Source organism: Parasteatoda tepidariorum, chromosome 4 (genome assembly GCF_043381705.1).
Source record: "Parasteatoda tepidariorum isolate YZ-2023 chromosome 4, CAS_Ptep_4.0, whole genome shotgun sequence".
Taxonomy (NCBI): Eukaryota; Metazoa; Arthropoda; class Arachnida; order Araneae; family Theridiidae; genus Parasteatoda; species Parasteatoda tepidariorum.
The window spans coordinates 79,776,962-79,800,832 of NC_092207.1; the positions used below are offsets into that span (position 1 = coordinate 79,776,962).

The 23,871-nt window shown below is 26.6% G+C and overlaps 1 protein-coding gene across 1 annotated transcript in view; it reads right to left on the bottom strand.

Moving 5' to 3' along the window:
* LOC107437864 (cell division cycle and apoptosis regulator protein 1) overlaps positions 1–23,871 on the bottom strand; it is a gene marked incomplete in the record, with an annotated part of 36,602 nt that overhangs the window by 1,708 nt on the left and 11,023 nt on the right. Inside the window, 13 exon segments of the mRNA XM_043041553.2 lie at positions 1,982–2,114; positions 2,235–2,395; positions 3,776–3,878; positions 5,539–5,583; positions 7,545–7,649; positions 8,586–8,768; positions 9,783–9,983; positions 11,115–11,186; positions 14,254–14,488; positions 19,534–19,814; positions 22,005–22,230; positions 23,134–23,377; positions 23,616–23,705. Coding sequence (XP_042897487.1) covers positions 1,982–2,114; positions 2,235–2,395; positions 3,776–3,878; positions 5,539–5,583; positions 7,545–7,649; positions 8,586–8,768; positions 9,783–9,983; positions 11,115–11,186; positions 14,254–14,488; positions 19,534–19,814; positions 22,005–22,230; positions 23,134–23,377; positions 23,616–23,705 — 2,079 coding nt within the window.

The following is a 23,871-nucleotide window of genomic DNA, read 5'->3' on the forward strand; positions in this document are numbered from 1 at the left end:
AATTTGTTTATCTTCATTATTATTTTGTTAATCGAATAAACCCTTTCCAGGGCAGAAAACAAGAAAGATGGATGTAAACGAATTAAGTTTTGTCTTCGGCAGACGATTCTTCCATTATTCGTCCGAAATGAATATTCTGCGTTCAGCAGTATAGGCTAAATACCAAATATTTGTATGTTGCATCTCTAATTTAGAAGCAGCAATTGCTATTTATTTTTTATTTTTTAAAATTTAATTTTTTTAATTACAATTTTACAGTGTTGTGCATAATCTTGTATGTCTATACAATTTAAAAACTCCTTGAAAAAATTTTTTTTTGTAATAACGGACCCTATTTGCACAAATTCATAAAAACGGAAGAATGTGAGTAATTTTTTCACAATTTCACGAAAAACGGACCTTTCACAAAATGTCTGGACAGACCCCTGATGTTGCTGTATTTCGAGATTAGAGGGTCATTTTAGAAGTAAGGCGCTAGACTCTTGTAAGATAACGAAATTTGAAAATGAATCACGAAAATTAGCGGGAAAATGGCCGTCCGCGCGGACGCTGGATTCGAGAAATTTGTTGTCCGAGGGGAATTTTTGACCGCCGAGGACGGGCGGTTTTTCGAGCCCTGGTACTGAGGATACTATGGGGGTGTTTTATGAAGGTTAAATCAGTTTTACTCCAGGGAAATGATTTTTAGAGAAACTTCAGTGGGAGGAATGAGGACTTCAATACTTTCACTTCGCGGAAAATTAAATTCTTCATAAAATATTTTAACTTGTGCAAAAAAAATTTCCGCGGAAATCAGCGGGAAAAATGGAAAAATCTGAAAAAAAGCGGAAATCCGCGAATCCGCGGAAGAATCTCATCCCTGCAATAAAAATTTTAATTTTTTGTTTCTAAGTTGAGATTATTTTATGTGCAAATGTTCATGAAAAATTTTATAATTTATGAATTATAACAAAAAGTTTAAAATCAAAAGTATATAAAACAATCAGATAATTTAAAGATTTAGACACATACTTTCACTTCACTTCTTTATAAAAAAAATTTAAAAAGTCAAAAAAATTTCAATCAAATTTTGATATTCTTTCAAAACACTTACTCATTTAAAATGAAAATATAAGAACAAAATTTTAAATTTTGCAAACTAAAGTATCAAACAAAAATAAAAAAAATACCTTTATAAAATAGTAAATATTTCAATTCTATCACTAATTGCAAAATTCTATCACAAATGCACACATTTGCAAAATTTAAAATTTTGCAAACTAAAGTATCAAACAAAAATAAAAAAATACCTTTATAAAATAGTAAATATTTAAATTCTGTCACAAATGTAGTTAAGAGGAATCAAAACATATGTAGAAAAAAAATTGAAGAAAATGCAAATAAAATTAAAAGCATTTTGCTTATGTTTATTTTTTCTATTTATAATTTTATACAATATTATTAGTAGACACAAATTTGTTATCATATAACTGAATTGAAATAACATGATAAAACATGGGAAATTTTAACCTACACAAGAGTACATTAAAGATTTTTGTCCAGAAAAATCATGCTTCAGTTTATACAATTTTTTAATTAGTCAAATAATTTTTATTTTATAATAAGAATTAACAACAAAGATAAAGAGAATGAGTCAGCTCATTCATTTAGAATTATATTTGATCAGAAAATAACAATACCACAAGTACTTTTTTCAAAAATTTAAAACTTCTCATACTTAACAAAAACAAGCAGAGTAATAGCTAATTTATTATAAATTTTATAAAACTAATCGTAGAATAATATAAAAGTTTTTAAAAAAAATACATAGAGTAGAACTTTTAACCAAGCAGAATTTTAATAATAAACTATTAGAATATTTAAAATTAATAATTACATAATTGTTTGCAATTCAGTCTAACTGCACTATTTAGCAATAATAAAATTCTAGTAAACGAGAAACAGTTAAAACATCAAAAATTTAAAGGAGTTAAATAATTACCAGCTGCTAAATCTTCAAGATTAATCTTCTGAGAATCTGTTTTAATAACCTTTTCTCCATCGAGTGGGCGATCAGTTAGCTTTCGATAACAAAACATTTCCCGTTTACAGACTTTCTGTATCAACTTCCGGACCTGAAAAATTGACAACATTTCTAAAATCATTCATTACCATTTCAAGGGATCTAAACTGAAGCAATAAAATAACCATGCTTTACAATTAAAGTAGACCTTTTATTATAAATCTAAACTTACCTGAGCTCGTGATAACATTAGGCCTAGAGTAAAAAATATTTCTTCAACATCTTTTTCTAATAAAAATCCACAGTGGGTTTGGTCAAAGTAAACAAACGAAAGTAATAAGTTTGGATCATGTGTATACATCTGAACCTTCTTTTTACGACGCTTTTTTCTATCTGTAAACAAAATAATGAAAAATTAGCTAAGCTTTACAGAATTTTGGTGAATAGTCTTGAGATAATGGTTTATAATTACGAGCAATTACAAATTAACAGGTTAAAATTATGAATATTCTTTAGGCATTCTTCAAAATCAACTAAATTCATCACTTTCATCTTCAATTTGAAATTGCTTATTTTTAACTTATAAAATTTTTTAAAAATAAAATATTGCTGGAAATAATTAAATCTATCACAATTGATTTCGCAAAATGATTGTGATGGATTTAATTATTTCTATTGATATTTCATCCTTTGCTTTTATTATTACAACATTATTCCACGAAAAGTGAGATCAAAACATAAAAAAAATATTAAAAAATTCTGATACTAAGACCAATGACATTTAACAGTTAAAGGATAAAATTAATTGAATTTCAAGCAGTTAAGAAATTTGCTTCTGTTGAATGGCAAACATTGATATTCTGAGATACTCACGGTGTGCAGTTGAAACTGTCTTTTTAAGATCAACTTTAAGCCATAAAACTTTATTTTGATCAACTAATCAACTGCACTTAGATGAAGTTACTAACTTTTCTTAATTTCCTTATTCTTCAGTGAAATTTAAATAATTTTTTGTTTAAGAAATATTTATTTGAAGTTACATAGAACAGCTGTACTACACATGACAGAATGGATTTCTCTTAATAGCAACTAAATAAAATATAATGTTATTAGATAATGTTATAAAAAAATTTAATTATCATTCATGTTGAATGAATTCATTGAAATTATAAAACTTTTTCAAAAGCAAAAAATTTTGAATAATACATTTTGATTGTGTGTGATATCACAAAATTGAAATTATAATTAAACACCAGGTGAAATTTTTCCTTTACTTAATGTAATTTAATAAATGTGTGACAATAATAAATAAAATTAAATTAAATTAATAGTTATAGTTCTTTTACATGCTAAATTTAATGCAAAATATCGATTCTAAAACTTTCAACAGTAATATTTAGAAAATATTGCTTAAATAATTTTCCCATTCTTGAAAATAATATTTTTTTTTTATTTTCATAAAAAGGATGTGAATTAATTACTCAGTGCATCTTTAAGCAAAAAAAAAAGAGATTAAGTTACATAATTACAGCATTAGTATTTATAAAAGTTTTATACAATTATTAAAAAATTATTTAACCAACACAATGCTTTTCATCTTCAAAATATCAATAAATTTTTTTGTTACTATTGGTTCAGAAACACCCAAAACTAAAAAAAAAGCTTAATTAAAAGCTCTGTAATTATCACTAACTTTAGTAGTAGTTAGCTACAAAATTATAGCAGGTTTTATAACAGAAACGTTTTGCTTAAGTAATAAACTACAACATTTACCTTTATCTCGTCTGTCTTCTTCAAAGTCATCGTCATCAGATTCATCCTCATCTCTGTCAGATTCGTTGTCATTTAAATCATCTTTACGACGAGATTCATCCTCCTAAGAAAACACTTATAAGTAATTTACAAAATACTTCAGAAATAAAAATAACTTAAATATACGATTTTTTTTTTTTTTAGAAAAGTTAATAGAAGAGCATTGGAATTATTTTGAAGAACAAAGTTTACAAGTAGTATACATGCCCAATAATTATATTCTAAAAATGTTAAATTTTAATCAGTGGAACAATTATTTTTAGTGGTTCTCAGTTATAACTTCTTGTTTTACAGAACCAATGGAATGCAAAAAATAAAAGTTTTTTACAAGAGTATACAAAATCCGTCAGTAGCATAACAGCCTGGTGCAGGTCAGAGCCTTCGAAACAAATTATTAAGCAGTGCGTAAAAAAATAAATGCACTTTCAGAATTTAACACTAAAAATTGAATAAAATAAATATAATTTATATTCAAATGACTATTCAACAAGATATCTGCAAGTATAACTGATAAGGGCAAGTTTGTTTATAAATGTCCCAATGAATAAGGAGGGGAAAAAATTGGGGGAGTGGGAAAAAATGAAAAATATAAAAGTTGTCTTAAGACATCTGAAATACTTGGTTCGAAAAAGAATACTGGAAAACTAACACAAAAAATCTAAATTGGCATAACAATTTCACTTTCACGATTTTTATACCAAATATTTTGACACCAAATTTTAAAATCAGTTAATTTACAACAAAACAATACAAACTTATCAGAGCTAACCAAACCCTCGAACCTTTTAGTAAAAGGGGATTCTTAACAATGAGGATCAACAGAAGGTTAATAAAACTCAGTACAGGTTATGCGACAACAAATGCGATAGATATTGGTTTTGTGATAATTTAGAAATGCATTCTCGCCGATTAAATCATTTTTTATGAGTATTTTTGCCAATTTGTTTCAAGCTACTTCTAAACATTTTTTTGTAATGAATGTAAGAAAACTTACAGAATGTTTACATAAGTGAAATGCAACAGTTACTTAAAGTTTTATACTAATAAAATTTACCAATAAAATTTACTAGAAAAAAAAATTTAATGTGCTAATAAAATTTACTAGAAAGCTATTTACCCAATATATATATTTAATGTTTTTCAATTTATTTTTATTCATCCCAATGTAGTCAAACAACCAAGTTTAGATAACATCAAAGATATGAAATATAAACAACAAAGACCTTCAAAAAGTCTTAATGATGTTGGTGGCAATATGCTAAAGAAGAAGCATTTTTTTAAAGATCACAATGAAAAAACATTTAAATCAATAAAAGAGAAGAGTTAATATTTTTCATGGGATCAATCTAAAAAAAATTTAATCTAAGATCTCCCCTCATAACATTATTAGAAGAAAATATTATTTAATGAAATATGTGTAAAAGTGGATATATAAAAATACTATTCAGACAAAGTGACTTCCTTTCATCAGTAAAATACAGCACCATGGTGTTCAAATACATTTGCCATATTTTTCGACAAAATGACCCAGCAACTTAAAATTATCCTGGTAACTTTTAAATCTCAAAATTCCAGCCATCTAACTCTCTGATTCTGAGTAATTCCAAATTGGGAAAGAAAAAAATTAGCAAAGGAGCCTAACAACAATTCATTTTTTCATTATAACTTTGGAAATATTTAATGTATGATAGTTATTTAGCGAATATATTAATTATTCAACTTACTTTTCTATCTTTCTTGTCGTCTTTCTTATCAAATTTCTTTTTATCCTTAAATGAAATTTAAAACTGGAATTATATACAGGCATGTAATAAAAAAATCATTAACAATGTAGATAATTTTTGAATAATAATAATAATCACAATATCAAATTTTGATCCCTCGAATTTGCATTCAAAATAATTAACAAGAAAATAGAGAGAAATGGAGAGTTAAAAAGAACAGAGACCAGAGTAGTAGTTTAATCAAATGAAATGAATTTTTCAGTAAAAACCAGAATTGGTAAGAATCATAATTTTTTTTCTTTAATATTTTTCTTTAAATTATAATATTGTTTTTAAAATTTATTCATAAATAATATTATAATTAAAATAATTAATGTTTCAAACTCCAAATGGCTAAAAAATATTAAACTATTACAACTTAATCATGAAATCAATAAAATCATAGTCTATTTTTATTCAAGCTTATATCTTACATACAACCAATGGAAAGTTATAATTTAAAAGCTTTATATCACTTTTATTCATATTGTGTTTTTTTAATTTATTTTTTTTTTATTTTATTTTTTTTATTTATTTATTAATCTGTTTTCACCATCAAATAATAATTTACTTACATTACTCCCCCTCATTACTTCTCTGGAAAAAAAGCTTTCAATATCAATCAGACTTTTAAAATAATCATGACCATAGCAATATATTTATAAATTATGCTGCATGAAAAATATTTTTGACATAACTCGTTTTTTTTTTTTTTTTTAATTAAGTGTTAAAATCAATGAGTTTTAGGTAAAAAAATTTCAAGCAATTTAAACTCTGAAAAATAACAAATTACATAACACAGTTATATATGCACTATTGGCATGTTAAATATCCAACTAATTGTTCCCAAGAATGCCGCATCCATGTATCTCATTAAATCTTTTAAATTTAAATGTAATTTTTGTATCCATCTAACTGTGACAAAAAATTTAAAGATCCATGTCTTGAAATCATTTTTGTGAAGAAGCACACTATTCATGCATGTAAGTAAATAAAGTCTGAACCTGTTTAATGTATGTTACTCACTTAATAAAGTGAATAGCATGAAAATACTTAACCAGTTTCCTATTTAATTACAGGGGGGGAAATTCCTAAGTTTTTCATGATTACCTAGAAATACAATTCTAAAAAATTATACACTCAGCAATGCAATACATAAATTAAGAAAACTTAATTATATTGAAAGACAAAATACACTAATAAAAAATATAAGTCATAAAATACAATTCAATATCAATTTAAACTTCATTATATTTCTATATGCTACCTAATGTGTACACAAAATATAATATACCAATACATGGATTGTGTTAACAAGTTATAATATGCCAACATCAAAATATGCTATCAAATCAAACTCTAGAGTTATAATTTTCAGCACTTTAAAAAAATTACAAAAAAAAGCTGTTTATCATTAACTACCAAGAAACCCTGAAATAAGCATAGAATTGCCTTTTAAAAATTATTCAAGCATTAGACTACCTAATTTTTTCCTAATCCATAATTGCTGTATTAACAGTAAAGAAGAATTAGCCTTAGAAAATTACAAATATTATGAAAAGAGGTTTCAGTAAAAAGACCCAGAATCTTCAACAATTTTTCCAGATAATTAACTACTTTTATCGAAGTTTTAGTATAACTTTATTCCTAATTTTTTTAACTAATTTTATGCCCTTTCACCTTCATAGGTTCTTCAAGTTTTCTCTGAGGTGTGATCTTATTACCTACAAGGAAATCATGGTATTTTTCACCAAAAAGACTTTTAAAAATGCTCTTTTGATTTTATTTTTTTTTAAATGTGTCGTAGATTTATATTGCTCCTAAATTTCTATTTATGCTAAATAAACAATTAGAAGTATTTTTATTATAAGAACCACATAACATTAAGGCAACCTAAATTTATTTTAACAAAAGTAATGACATAGACCTGTCCAAAACTGATTTGAAGAATTTAAATAAAATCGTACTTTGTCATCATCTTTGATTTCGGGTGCTTCAACGAGACTCCGATAAATGCAGAAACCAAAATCTCGCATCATCATTTCATTAAATAATTCAGCAAAAAGAGAAACCTTAAACAAAAATATACACAATAAATAATTATACAGTAAGTACAATACAGTGTAAGTACAATCTTTTAATTTATAAGATTTATGCTATTGGTCTTCAGAAAATCTTAATTTCAATAATAATCATCTGAAAATAACCTGCTAGAAAGAGACGAATATCAAGTTTTTTTAAAAAATAGATGAAAATAACACAGTACATTAGAATATTTAATTAATCAAAAATCAAGTTCCACAGTAGTCTGATTCAGAATTAGGTACTATTATGTCTCTTTCCTTTTTAACATAGATATGTTCGATAGATTGGCCATAATTTTAGTAGAGGTGTTTAAGGCCCGACAACAAGAAAACTGTGGAAATTAATTCCTCCAAATTTGTAGTAAATACTAGTTAGACTAGAGTAACTTGGTTTTTATAAAGGGGTTAAAATGGTGCTGTAAGGCTATTTTAGAGTAAAATATATACTTATCCTTCTGACTAGTCCTACAAAACTAAGTCCTACTAAACTAAGTTGCATGCCATTCATTTGTAAGCAATATTAAGCATTCTTCAGAGATGTATGACAAACTTGAAATAACCTCATTTTAATTTTAAAATCTGCCTACAGCACGCTACTCCAAAGAAGCAACATGATTGCTAATGTGTTTCATAAAATGTAAATGTAAAATGCAAATGTGAATGTAAATATGACTCCAATATTAAAATTCATGTAAATGTTAATTTTCTATAAGCTAAGTCTATTTTAAAACAAAAATAGATTTACGGCATCATTATAATTTCGTTAAAAATCAAATTACCTTATCTAAACAGGAATTGCAAATTTGGTGAAGTTTAGTTAGGCAGTTTTCTCAATATTAGGCTTTAAACAAATTTAATTTAATTATGGCCACCCTATACATCCTGTATATCTTTGCATTGACATAAAAAATTTTAAAAATTTACCTCAAAAGAATGTTCCTTGTTGTCTTCTTGCCTGTAGTCCAACAACAGAGATAAAGACATAACAGCACAATCGAATTTACCACTCTTTGCAGTTTTAGAAGGTTGAACTAATATACAAGGTGATTCAGGAAGATTTAGTTTATCAGCTACGTTTTTATCTTCTTTGGATACTTTTTCTTCATCCTACAATGAATATTTATTAACTACTTCAGTTATCAGAACTAAAACATTGATTGGCAAAGCATTTTTCTTTACATATTATATAATTTTTATTGTCCTCCACATTTAATTTTTTGCTAGCAATAATAAATAAATAGAACATGTTTTTTTTTTCTTAATGTTTTAAAGCACAACGTTGCCACAATAACATTATTACAAAAGCGTTTTCCTTCTTTCTTTTTCAATTTCCAAAATGATAAAATCAGGCAAAATCTAGAGAATGGAAGTAAAACTCAAAGACCTACACTGGGGTTTTCCCTATAAGTTAAAAGTAAAACTTTAAGACTAACTTCTTCATTTAGTCTTAAAATTTTAACCAAGTTGACTTTTAACAAATCTTCTAAAATTCAGGAAAAAGCAAAAAGAAAATGTATTTTCATTGTGGAGCAATATTTTAGTCATCATCATATCATTCACTAGCCATGTAAGTTTCCCACTTGTTCGTCCAGTTCATTAAATTTAACACTGTTAAATAAATTAGAGGGGAAAAAATAGAAGAAATTGAAAGTAAGGCAGAGTTGGATTTTGACATGACACGTCAAAAACTGGCACTAACTGTTGAAACCTGACAAACAATGTCAAAAGCTGGTGCAAGTTTATTTTTGTCATTGGGGACATTTTATTAGCTATTAAATCATGTAGAATATTTTTACTAAATACAACTATAATTATGATAAAAAAATACAGCCAAAATTATTGAAACTTAATTGGCTTTTCAAAAAACATGGTGTTCTTAATACTTTAAGATGTTTATAGTGTCACCACTTCTGTTTCATAGTCTTACATAAATGAAACATACGTTCATTAAATAATAATTATACCGGAAGCTAATATTATATGACTTGCAAAGGTACCGTAACATGAAAAGTTAGGATTTGAAAGTCCCTGAGCTAAACAATTGAGCACTAATTAATATTTTGAAACTATTAATGAATAGAGCTATTGCTCTTAATTGACTCATTAAAAAAAATAACATACTTTATCTTTCTTTTTCTCTTCTTCTTCAATTTCTTCAACTGCTTCCTCTTCATTCCCTTCAGAATTTTGCTCTTCAGTTTTTTCTTCTGATTCCTTCTCTGATTCCGTCTTGAGAGCTTTAGTTAATCGAGCTATAAGTTGAGACTTCAGACCTTTTGTACTAAGATTTCGAGCTTCCAATTCATCTTTCAAATCATTCACCTATAAAATTAATCCTTCTTTACAATATCTTCTTCACATTATAGAAATTTATATTTAATCTTAATTTATCTACTACAATTAGATAAGAATGATTTTAATCTATACGCAGTTCTCAGAGAACGGGTACAGTAGCATTTACAACAGCAAACTCAGAATTCTATCGATATGTATAAGGAACTAAAGATTCACTTCCTATGTAATATACTTTTCTAAAATCAACGTCATAATTTTTACATAGCCTCTCAATATAATGTCCAGCTTAGCTTAAAAAGGCTTTTAAGTGTTAGATTATGTAAAAACTGAATCCATTGATTAAATTTTACATTTAATCAATTTTAAATGTTTTTTTTTTTCTAAACAAAATAACTCAACAAAGTAACAATGTTTGTTCGATTCAATTTAAAATTGGATAAAGAGGAATGCTATTAATATAGTTTCTATTATACTTAGAAATTTTTGATCTTAATTTCTGTTTTTATATATAATGTTAATAATATATTATGAAAAATGACATTAAGTTTCTGATTAATGGTGGCAACTGTGTAGAAAAATAGTTTTCGAAAAAACTCTTTCATGTAAAAATAATTTTGTTTCGAAACAAAATTTTTATACGATTTTTGTCCAAAAAGGTCGTTGCTTAAAATAAGTCAAATTATAAGGTATAGATATAAAATGAACATATTTTCAAAATATGCAAGTATTAAAATTGCTAATCGAAATAATATAGAAGAGTACAATGATACACTGGTATATCTTTATACAAGATAGTCTAATCTTGCTAAAAAAATGTACTTGTTTCATATATATTTACAGAGAATTACTGAGAATTACCAGAGAACTACTGAAGAAAAAACATTTTTTCATAAAACAGCTATTGCTTGAAATTATTTACACAAGCACTTTTATTACAATCTAATACAAGTGCTTTTATTACAATCTAATTTTAATGTATAGTTTCAAACATGTATAGTTAAGCGTATATTGTTTTAACTTATACATTTAAGAACAATCAAACCAAGATACATAGTTTATAGGTATTCTAATTAATTACTAAGCATAAAAGAGGCGATACAAATTACAAATTTTCAAAAAGATAAGGAAAGTCTTAAATCCACATTTATTTAAACTTACTTTTATTGTTTTAGGATCTAATTCGGAGAAATGAGTCGGTTCCTTTTTCTCCGTATCCATATTATCTTCGTCCTATACAATAAAAATAAAGTTGTGAAAACTAACGTCATTGCCAAATGAACTTTATCAATTTATATAAACCAGAGTTCCTCAATTTTTTTTTAGTAAATACAAAACACAACAAAATTAGTTAAAACTTAAGAAAATGGTTTATAAAATAATATAGAAAAGTTAAATATAGTAACAAGTTTAAATGTTTAAAAAAAAATCGACTGAACTTAAATTTTCAAGATATATTTTAATCAATTTCCGTGCAATATTAAGTTACTTATTTCATTTTTTCTAATTTATTTTAAAGAAATAATAATTCTTTACATAAATTAATTTTCAAAATGCAAATTTAATACCATTTCAAAGATTATTAGAAAATTTTTTAACCAATGCTACAAAACGAAATAGCATCAAAAATATATAGACAACACAGATTGAGAAACACTGATTTCAAATAGCACTAATGGTTTCTAAAAAATTACAAAGCAAACCCAACTTTTCCATTTCAAATAGCTATTATTTTTTTCGATTTGCAATAAAAGCAAATGAAGTGTATCTCCAACATCCTGCGAAATAAAAATAACAGAATTTTCATACATTTAGTCATTACACAACTTTTCCCTGGTCCATGATGATTAATAGTCCATGATGTCCTTTCAGTCCTTTTAAGAGAAAGAAAAAAATTTCATTAACAATGCACATTGACTGGCTATGCTCAAAAGATAAAAAAATTAATTTGGAAGATATTCAAGACTCAAAATTTAGCTAACTACAGCTTTTAAGTTTCAATAATCTAATTGCTGACAATAAAACTATTTAAATCAAAGCTTTTGGGACTATAAAATATAAAACTAAGAAATGAGGAACAAAATTTTTTTAGAGAAAAAAAAATTTCTTTCGCAAAATAAGAAGACAATACTTATTTTTTGTTCTTCATTTCTTACAAACCTAGAAGATGGTTCATTATTTTTCTACAAATTAGAAAACATTAAATAAAAGAATTTGAAATTTTTTTTAAATAACTCACTAAATCATTGGATGTCATTAGACTTATTTTAAAATCTGAATAAGGCTTGTAATACACAAAAATAATTTCGAAACAAGGCCTAGTATTTCCTTCAATTTAATTACATCAATACATTTTAAATTAAAATGTTTTGAATAAAGCTTGCCAATAATGTTTATTTGTTTAAGGGAAATGTAGATTTGGGAATATGTTAGGTAAAAAAATATGAAAATGGCAGCTACTCTAAATGTAAGGAGTTGCCATCTAATAGCTTTACAATTTATAGTGATATTTTAATAATTAAAACTAAAGCAACTTATTTTATGTATTATTCCCTTGGTCTAAATATCACCTAATTTTATGGTCATCATACTAGTATCTTTTATTTATTTATTATATTGCAATTTACAATTAAAAACTTAATTACTTAATAATTTTCTTTATTAAAAAACTAGTTTTAAGTAAACATTAAAAAAAAGTTTTCTTAAAAAAATTAGTGTTTCAGAATAATAAATAATGATACTCATCATTAAAAACAAAAATTTTACACATACATGAAACTTGTACAACTATTGTCGAAATTTATTATCATGAACTATATCATTCACAAAATTTATAATTTTATAAAAACAAAATGATTAAATAATGGCTGTGACTTGATTAAATAATGCAGTTGAATGTATATTAGAAATACATTTTAAATGAAAAGTTCGAAGAATCAACAGTTGTATAGAATAAAAAGTTCTGTTAAATAATTACATCCAATGTAAATTTATTCAAAAAATATATAAAATAAACCAAATCTTTAGTTAATGCCCTCTAATTTGTAGTAATTCCTTAAGATGCAATATTTATTTGAATTTTTGGCCCCTATTTTTAAGTCTTGCATAAGTAATTTTTTAAAACAATAGAATGGTTACAATATTTTAGGCTTTTAAGATCTTGACTGGTAAAAACAAGTGGGCTTAGAGACAAAAGGAATTTTTTAGTAATCTTTTCAATCTTTTTTTCTAAATCTTTTTTTTTTAATAATTTATCTTCAAATAATTTTATATTTTAAAGCGTTTAAATTTTTAAATTAGGGTATAATGCTTTAAAAGAAGTTACCCATTGAGAAATTTAATATAACAACAATTATAAATGTTTCTTATAGTGTTAGGCCACTTTATTACTGAAATATATACCTTTAAAAATTCATAACATTCTGATCATATTTGTATCATTTATAAATTTTCAATTCAGGTTGAAAAATAAATTGGAAATAATTAAAAATATTTTTTTAAATAATTAGTTATTATGATAATGCATAAATTAAGGGCATATGAAAATGTGATAATGCTATGTATCAAGAAATTCAGTTAAAAATATGTATCATTGCTGCATAATCAACATTTGATAAAAAGTTAGGAAAATAATTTATGATATTTATGATCCAAATATGAAAAGAATAGTTCATTTAAATAAATGAAATAGAGCAATTGCAGAAAAGAACCAATACATATTTAAAACCATTTACATTCCAATGTTTAATTTTCAAATGTATATAAATTTAGCCTTCTTATTAATTTAGAAAACATAATACATTTTTCTTATTAATCCATAACTTTTCTTTCTAATTTATTTTATAAACATTTTAAAAACATCTTTATAAAATATTTTATAAACATTAGACAAGTAAATAGTTTTTAAAAACCATCATATAATAAAACTGCAAATAAAATTTAAGTCCCAAAAGCTCTGTTAAATTTACACATTTACAAAAATGATTACTTAATAGAGTTCTAAATTTACAAACGCAATGCTTGATTAAAATAAAATGCATCCTTTAATTGTAACAGTCAACAATTATAAAATAGAAAATAGAAACTTAAAAAACTTTCATTCAACTTATTTTTTCAAAGACATACAGAAGTATGCAATATAAAATTAATATTAGTGTTTGCTTTGATTTTAAGACTAGAGTTAGTTGGCACTTATTGTCTTTATATTTTAAACATTCTGATGAACACAGCCAATCAATGCAAAGGATGGTGCCGAGTTGCACAATCTAGAGTAAAAGAAATTGAAACAAAGAAAGGAAACCATATAATGTATCAGTGCCTGGGCATCAGGATCATCCAAAGTCTCATCTGGCACCTTCCGCTGAGGAAGCGGTTTTTTGCAACATCCAGTAGCAATCATGCCATCCCACTCAACACGTGTGGGTAGGCAGCTCCACACATCGGGGACGAAAAGAATCACAGTTTCGACGCGCATTCCGCGGCCTTTGTGGCTCGAAGAATCTCCCCTTCGGTAGTGGATCTCAGCAAATCGATACCTGAGGGTGTCAAAGAAAGACAGAACGACAGCTATGTATGCTTGAGGACAAAAACTGGAGGCCACAAAGCCTCCCACGCTCAGCCATTTTGAGGCTGCCAACAAAATTGTTATTCATGCTAAATTTTCTTTAAACAAGTTTTGACATTAAATTCAACAAAACACACTCAAATCCAAAACTGAAAATGCTGTGCAACTAATATATTTTTCCATATAAATTTTGACTTTAAATCAAATATTGGATGAATCACGCTGAAAATTTAAAATAATGATGCTAATTTTATTTATTTATTTTTACTAATTAAAGTTGGCAGCCTCAAATCAAATAGTGTTCTTATTCATATAACAAATCTATATCCATTGTTATTTTTAAAAAAATTCAGTAATTAGTAAGTTCTTTTAGAGTTGCTAATTTGTTACTTACATAATAAAAGTAAGATTTGCAACTCAAAAATAAACTCATAAAATCTAACTTATTGAGCTATATTTCTTAATTTTTTAAAATATTTTTATTTTTTCACTCAAAATCATGTATATATGTTTCGATTTTTAAGAATCTATAGAAACTTTAAAATATATATTAAATTTTGTTGCAATTCTATTGAGAATTGTCTATTTTTAACAATGCATATAAATTAAGTATGAAATAAAAGCATAGGAATTTAGTCTCTTAATCAATATTTTAAATGTTGCTTATAGCTAAAGACAAAACAAGAGAAAATTCATGACACATATTTAAACATACTTAAAAAATAATTATAACTTATTTTAAAATGAAATCAGATATTATTTTCAAAAAATGACTTCATTTGCTTTTTTTTTAACCAAATATGGAGTAAAATCAAAATCTTTTGCCAATGAAAAGATATTCAAACTGAAGTCATGGTAAATGAGAGCAATTTTTTTGAAATTTTTTCATCTAATTCCTTGCTTTAAGCAACATTTATAGAGCATAAAATTCACACATAAAATGTAATCCAATAAATAATTTAAAATGGTACAAAACTTGTTCACCAGATCATTGTTAATTTCAATTACCAAGTTAACAGAATTACCAAACATAATCCACTAAAACTACTTGTGTAAAAAAAAAATTGTATTTCTTAAAGTCTGAAAGATTTGTGACACATTCTAACTGTATAATATTTGATTTTACGCTGCAAGAATAATAATTTATAAGTATCTATATATCTGATAGAAGCACACATTTGTAGAACATTAAGAAGAGGATTATACAATCATTAGATGCAGTTGCACATATTTTTGGAATCATATTAAGACTACATTTAAGAGTATAAAGAATAACTTAAGTATACATGAGATATTATTTAAACTATTTCCAGAGCATTGATTTTATATTAATAATTCTTTTTTCACTCAAACATAGAAAACATTTTAATATCACTGAAATGTGACAAGTTTATTTGGGAAACTCAAAAGACTATAACTTAATAAAATTTTAAATAGTTATAGATAGTCTTAAGTGGATGATGTAAGAAACTGTTTCTTTAATTTGCCTAATTTATCAAAAATAAATTAATGAAATGCATAATTACATGAATTTTGAGGAAAACTATATTTTTTTAAATAAAATGGAAACATTTATTACGCTTTATTCCAGTGTTATAATCAATTTTGTAATAATTACTATTTAAATACATTATTATTTTAATGATTTTTAAAAACTCACTGAATTAGAGTTAGAATAAAATAAAAAGTGTCTTATAAAATTATTATAATTATTTAGTTTCTAAAAGGAGAAACTTTAGTACTTTACTAAATGCAACAAGGTTTTTTTTTTTGTTTGTTTGCCACGTGTTTTATCCAAAAACGCGAAAATGTAGTGTCACAAAGACAATGCAGTAACTCCACCACAGAGGAGAATACACAGTTCCGTATGATGAGGGACAGTCTAATTTTACATAAATTAAAAATTTTAGACACTTATGATTTAATAATTACTTTAATAATAAATACCACTTAATGCATAAGTAACATGACGAACATCAAAAGGTAACTCATAAGCTCAACATACTGGTAGGTGGAAAACAATTATAATAACAGAAATCAGCAACAAACAATTAGCAAAGCAAATTAGAGGTAGGAAAATAGCATTGAAGAATGAGTTTATACCAAACAGAAGAACAGTTCTATTCCAAAACCCACATAATTTACCTAATGTCATTACCAACACAGTTTAACAAAAACTCAACTATTATGATAATCTCTGATTTAAAATTATATGACATAAAGAGAAGCAGTCAGATACATTTGATAAGCCCATTCCCTTGTGGCAGATTGTGCATTCATCTAAACATGTGTAAACAAACAACACAAATTTACACAACACAAACAACACAAATGCTAGAATTTTGACTTGATATGTTTGTTGAAGAGTGCAATTAATGTTGTTGATCTGTGGAACCTTACAGAGGTTTGCAAAAATAGTGATCATGATTATTACAAAGTGTTAATCTTCTTATTTCATCACTTCTAACATACACTAACACTACTCTTTAATACTAAAACAACTCTTCTATATTTGTAACAGCCATATTTTGAATTATTACCAAATATAAAAGAAGAAAAAGAAAAACTGACAAATATTTCATTCAAATACTGTGAAACAGAAGTTTCCATGAATAAAGGGACGAAATCTCACAGAAACAATATAGCCACATGAATGAGTAACAAAATTTCAGGTGGGCTAAGTGTTGTAAAACAGAATTCATGTGAGTCTCTAATGTATCAAATACAAAAATAAAAATTTATTCAGAATGCTATGATTGAACTTGAAATTCAATGGAATTTATTACCTTGGTTAAAGGTTTATTAATCTTTATAAAAGAAATACAGTAAAACCTAGCTACAACAATATTTTGGAGACCAAATAAATATTTTATATTGTTGCAGAAGGATATATTATTACAACGAGAGTCTACATACGTTGGGGAGACAATAAGATTTTTTTTAAATTTTAATGTTATATAAGTATTAACTATAAATCTATATATTTATTATATAAAAATTTAATCTGTAGAGTGGTAATTATGGTTAAATATGAAATCAGATAGGAATGTTACATATGTGACTTCTTAAGATAAGGGAGACAATTCTAAGAATGGATGGTCTTGGAGTGGTCTACGTACATCGAGGATACGGTATTAAAATCTGAATACAAAAGCCATTCACGGTGGTGAAAAGAAATAAGCAGCAGTGAGACTTCTCTTGTCAGAAAAGACCGAAAAAAGGGCAAAATATGATAAAATAAGAATTTTTTACATTATTTTAAAACCAATAATAAATGGAGAAAATAAGGTTGAAATTTGAAGGGAAAAAATCGTTTTACAGGGGTTTATTGCTTCAGATAATGTCGCAATATTGAGAGGTGGATAACATTAATTCATATGCTAGTTTGCCGGGACCATGAAACATTATTGTAATAGAGGGAGTTACTGTTGTATCGGATATCGTAGTAGGGAGAGTTCACTGTATATGAGTAAAATGTAATTTTGATTTTAATCATTATATCACTTCATTCTACAAGGAGGAAAAAAACACAATTGTTTATCACCATCTCGGCCCTTCAGCTCTTGCCTCCTATAAAAGTTAGGACCATTCCTTTCCGTTCATTGTCTTTATCTCGTAATTGGTAATTTTAAGTAACTTTAGGTCCTCTAACCTATTCCTTCCATCTAGTTCAAGGTCAGCACAAATCTTAGTTCTTTTAACACTTCTGCATAATTTAAAAATAACACATTCCAATTCACAAACCAAAAATGATCGTTTCTGTTTACCATTCCTAGGTCTAATAATTATTAATATATCTCATATATATCTTATAATACCTAATTTTTACTGCGTAAAATTGGAGAACCAGGATGTTACAAAATTATTTTCTTAATTATAAACTGTTTAAAAAAAAATAAAAACATTTTGAATTTTAAAAGTGTTTTGCAAATATAATAAAATACAAAAGAGATTTCACTGGAATTTAGATTAAGGGAACTAGTTTTGTACCAAACATATCAAAAAAATTGAATTTACATAAACATCTATGCTTTTATTGATATTTTTTAAAGAATAAGAACACACTTGAGATTTTATAAAAACTAAAAATAAAACTTAGGTTACTCTCACCTTCTTTTCCCTTCAAGTATTGGGGTTATAAACTGGCCTTAATTGCAAGAAATACTCAGGGCACAGAATTAATTTAGACTTTAAACTGATAGATTTATAAAATAAAAAGAGAGAGAGTTGTGAATGTGTGATGAAAAATTACAAAAAAAAAAGTTAATGTTGAGTAACTTCACTTTAGAATCTTGACTGATAGCATGGTAAACAAAATTTCTTTTGATGAATCAATAAAAAAAATTACTTCAAAAAAAAAAACATTTATTATTTAATGAAAACCTGAACTCCGTAACTAATAGGAATATTAGAAAGATTTAATTACATCATAGAGTTTATGTTACATTCAATTATATTCTAAATCATCTAAATATTGCAGCATATTAAAAATAACTAAATTTTGAAGAAAAAAATGATAAGGCAAATCACAAAAATTAATGATTTCAAAAACAATTGTTTTCATAACAAATACGTGCATAGAAAAATCTTACAAAATTTACTAATTTTATAGCATAGACTACATCATGTTGAAATATATTACGCTGATTACACCAAATACAACTGAGAAAATGAGGTCAACTTTAAAAAAAGAATTCAGAGAAAATCCTAAATGGAAACGAAAAAATTATTTACATTTATTTTAAACCAGAAGTGAGTTACTATAGTAAAATATATAAATTAGTTATGCATAAGTAGATATGAGACTAATTTAAAATTCACAAATTTCAGAATTGATTTTAAGATGCATTTATCCGCCCAACTTAATAGTCTGTAGAATGCTGTAAAAGATTTATGCTACAATTAAATATTTGTACATGTAATTCAAATCTAAATTTTTGTACAAGTTTGCATATTAATGAGAAAAATAGTAATACATATGAGTTAGTGTTTAAACAAACAACTCACAAAACTTACCACTGACTGCAGTGGCTCAGGTCTATTCCAGTCAAAGCTTTGCAAGTACGAATAGCTGTTTTTACCAAAACACTTGGATCTTTATCAGGATTTGCCCCATCCAAAGAAGGAGACCATGGTCCCCCTATCGCAACTGTTTCATTTTTACCTTTCAGACCAACAAGAAAGCTGATCAGTCGAGTAGGATGGACAAAGTTTTCCTTTACATCATCTCCGTCTTCCGCAAGAGCACATGATTTCCGAAATATATCATTTAATGGGGGCATCGACATAAGCATAACCTGAAGAAAAATAAATTTACACACAAACATTATTTACCCACATACAAGAAAACATTATGAATTACGAATTTTTCTGTTTTAACTAAAGCGAAGCATGTTAACGAAGCATTTCTAATAGAATTTATTCTTTTATTATCACTTTTTCAATATCAAGTTAATAACTTTTGTATTTAGTTTGGTTGGTAATATGCAAGAAATAATGAATAAAATGATATAACAGACCACTCAATAAATCTCCGATGAGACACATAAATAGCACTACTGCTAACAGAATCATATGATTTCAGAGCAGTATCAACTTTCAAATGATAATTTTCAAAATTTCATGACATTTTGATTAATAGTTTACAGGTTACAAGTGGTTTTAGTGACCTAGTTTTATAATTTATAAAACAATAGATAAAAAATAATTTCAAATATTGATTAAGTATTGCTTCTGAAGGGGAAAAATAAATAGTGGTTAGATAAGTATTATGGAGACTCTGCAACAGGGGAAATCAACTGTGACTGGTATCTGAATTTAAACACGGTTATAAAGACACAGATGAAGCTGAACGCTCTGGTCATAAATTCAACCGTTGTTCCAGAAAATATCAAAAAAGTTCATAAAATAGTTTTGAAAGATGCTAAAGTGAAGTGAGAGACAGCTGCCACCTAAAGGATATCAGAAGGCAGTTTGTTTACGATTTTACATAAAAATTTCAGTATGCGCTTGAAGTTGCTTTTGAAATGGGTGCAACGTTTACTCGCACCGAACTAAAAAGAACAATGTGTCGATGATTCAGAACTTCCTTTGGAACTTTTAAATCAAGATAAAAGGCTTCTTTTGTCAGAATGCGGCAATGGATCCGCTACTACACTAATGAATCAAAACAGCTGAGCGGACAACAGCCGATTAAAGTTGTCCAAAGCAACTAAAAACTCAAATTCAGCTGGCAAGGTTATGGCCTCCGTATTTTGAGATGCTCAGTATTTCTTAAAATGATAAAACTATCAATAATAAATATTACATAGTATTATTGAATCGCCTCAGCAAGGAAATCAAGAAAAATCAGCCTCACATGCAAAGAAAAGAAAGTTCTGCTTCACCAAGACAATGCCCCTTGTCACAAGTCGGTGAAAACAACAGTTACATTTAATGAATTATGCTTTGAATTACTTCCCCATCCACCATACTCTCCAGATCTGTCGTCTAGCGACTACTGGTTCTTTGTAAATCTCAAAAAGATGCTTCAGGGAAAGAAATTTAGCTCAAAAGTTGTTTTTGCAACTCTTGGGGCCTATTTTGAGAACAAATACAAATCATTCTACAAAAAAGGTATCAAAAAGCGGAATGAATCTATCTTTCTTGAAGGGGAGTATATTGACGAATAAAGTCGAATTTCTAAAAAAAAATCTTAACTAAACCAGAGACTTATTGAGTGATATGTTATATAAGAATAACAAGATACTTCAAATTCATGAAAGCGATCATGAAAAAAAAAGTTTTATACCTTTTATAAGTTGACCAAAAAAAAAACAATGGAGAACGAGTAGTCAACTCAAACAATAAATCTCAATAAAATTACCTTTAAGTATTCAAATTTAGTAAAAGATATTTCAGACTGGATACATCGTCCCAAAATTCTATTATCTTTTAACTAAAATTGAAAATTAATTTGTTTGTGTCACAAGCAGGAACAGAATCTCATTTTTTGATAAATCAAAATAAAGTTTTGAGACTATAATAATGTAACATGAATAAACAAATTAATAACAAAAATAAAGCCCAAACTTAAAAATAATGATGAATTTGGAGAAAAGTACAGCTGGCTCCTGACTATTAGGTCTAATGTGGTAGAATATTGCGCCAGATTATTAAATAGCAGGATAAAAAGTTCCACATTTTTTATCCTATTTACAATGCAATTAAAGATACATGTTACGACATTTTAAAATAAATTATTAACTTTTTCACAACAGGAGTTGCAAAAGTACACTTATCGCTGAGGCAGGGAATCCCTTTTGCAAGCACCTGTCCAGGGCCAGGTTTTTCGCTATTAAGTCCAAATCCATAAAATCACCGAAATATTAAAGTGTTATGAATGGATAACAAGTTTTTACATTTTGAACTTTTTACAGCTGTTCTTACTTTTTGAACTTTTTATTAGTCAGGTGCCTACTGCACAAAATGTGAATTTAAGTACTTACTTTAGCACTGTAAGTATAATCAGCATCTGAGGGTTCTAATACTGAATCATTATCAAGCAGAGGCTCACTGTCTTTACCTACGATGTGAAAATTGCAAGGATGATTCATTGAAAATGGTCTGTGGGAAGGAAAGGCTTCGTGCCACAAAAAGTTAGCAGCACAAAAGTCTGAAGGAATGTAGAGATTGGAGTAACGTTTTCGCAACTCCATCACATTCCCAGTTTTCCTAAAAAAATATTTATATATCGTAAATATTCAAATCAATTTTTATAAATATAAATACTTCATTCTCTTTCTATTTGTTTTTTTTTTAAAGTAGTTATTTTGACATACCACTAAGCATTTTAGTAAAAAGAATTTATTTTCATTCATTCCTTTCATGTCAGTAGTAATTTATTCATTATGATTTAAAAAATATAAATTCCCTTCAAATTACAATTAAGTTTAAAACCCATATTTTTTCATTTTTTCATGTTTTTTTTCACTTGGAAATTATTTAAACTCAAATATCAGAGATCTTTAAAATGATTTAAAGTTATCAAAATAATTATGAAATAAACACTCATGAAACATCACATAAAAGTAACATTATTGTTAGATGAGGATTCTTAAAAATATCTGGGCTTTTTTTTTTNAGGTATTTCGTTTTTTTTTTTTTTTTTTTTTGCTCATCTTGCGCACATTTTTTTTATGCTATAAAATAATAACATTCAACAACTAATTCAAATATGATATATATTTCTCCTTACTTCACTTATTTTTCTTTAATTTATATATTTTTTGACTTTAATACAATTGCAAAGTTAGCAACAATATATTGACTTTTACAGGCTGAAAATCTGATTTTAGATTACCCGCTTAAAAACATTTTTTCCTTATTTATTTATTCATTAAGTATTTCTAGATGCAAACTAAATTTAAAGCCATCATACAATAAGTGTTTTAAAGATTATTCAAAAGGCGAAAATTAAATATAATTTTGGATTATATCACTACCACTTCAAGTACAGGTAAGAAGAGAAAGGGTGGAGAATAGAAAATAAGGTTTTAAGAGCAAAAAATTGCATATAATTAGATGATGGCATTAACTAAGTTTAGTCAATTTTTCATGAATTAGAGCATGACTTACAAATCTAAGGAAATTTTTGGAATTTGGACCGTATATCTAGGTACAATTCTGGGCCTTCTTCGAGGTGGACTACGACTTGGGCGACGTGGAGAACGGGAGCGCTTTCTAGCAGGTGGAGAGTAGCGTTCTCTTTCACGATAACGATCACGTCTCTCTTCTCTTCTAATATCTCTTTCTCGTTCTCTTTCCCGGCGAGGTAATGGTGGAGAGTTGTGTCTTCTACCCATATTAGATATTCTCATAGCTTAAATAAAAGCAAATTCTCGTTAAAAAAATTTAAAAGCAAAATGCATTAAAAATTAAATTTAATTAGCACTTTTTCAACAATTGAGCTATATTTATATTTTAATCAATTAGCTATATTTATATTTTAATCAATTAGCTATATTTAATTATATTTAAATTTTATGCACAAAAAAAATGGTATACATGCTTTTAAATATAAAAAAAAAATAATCTAGTTATTTAGTTAGTAAACTTACTTTTATTATCAATTAAATCACCATACTCCATTTCAGGAATCCAAGCATGTTGAGCATTGTGTTGCATGTTCAAGCGCTGTTGCTGTTGACCTAGTGAATATAAAACAATTTAATACCAAGAACACACTCAGTATAAATTGAAATATAAAGTGAATATAACACAATGTGTCTAATAAAACCCTTGAATATCAAAATAAATATCCAGTGATTTTGCTAGACTTTGGAAACTTCCAGACTTCCAAATGTCCAAGATCTT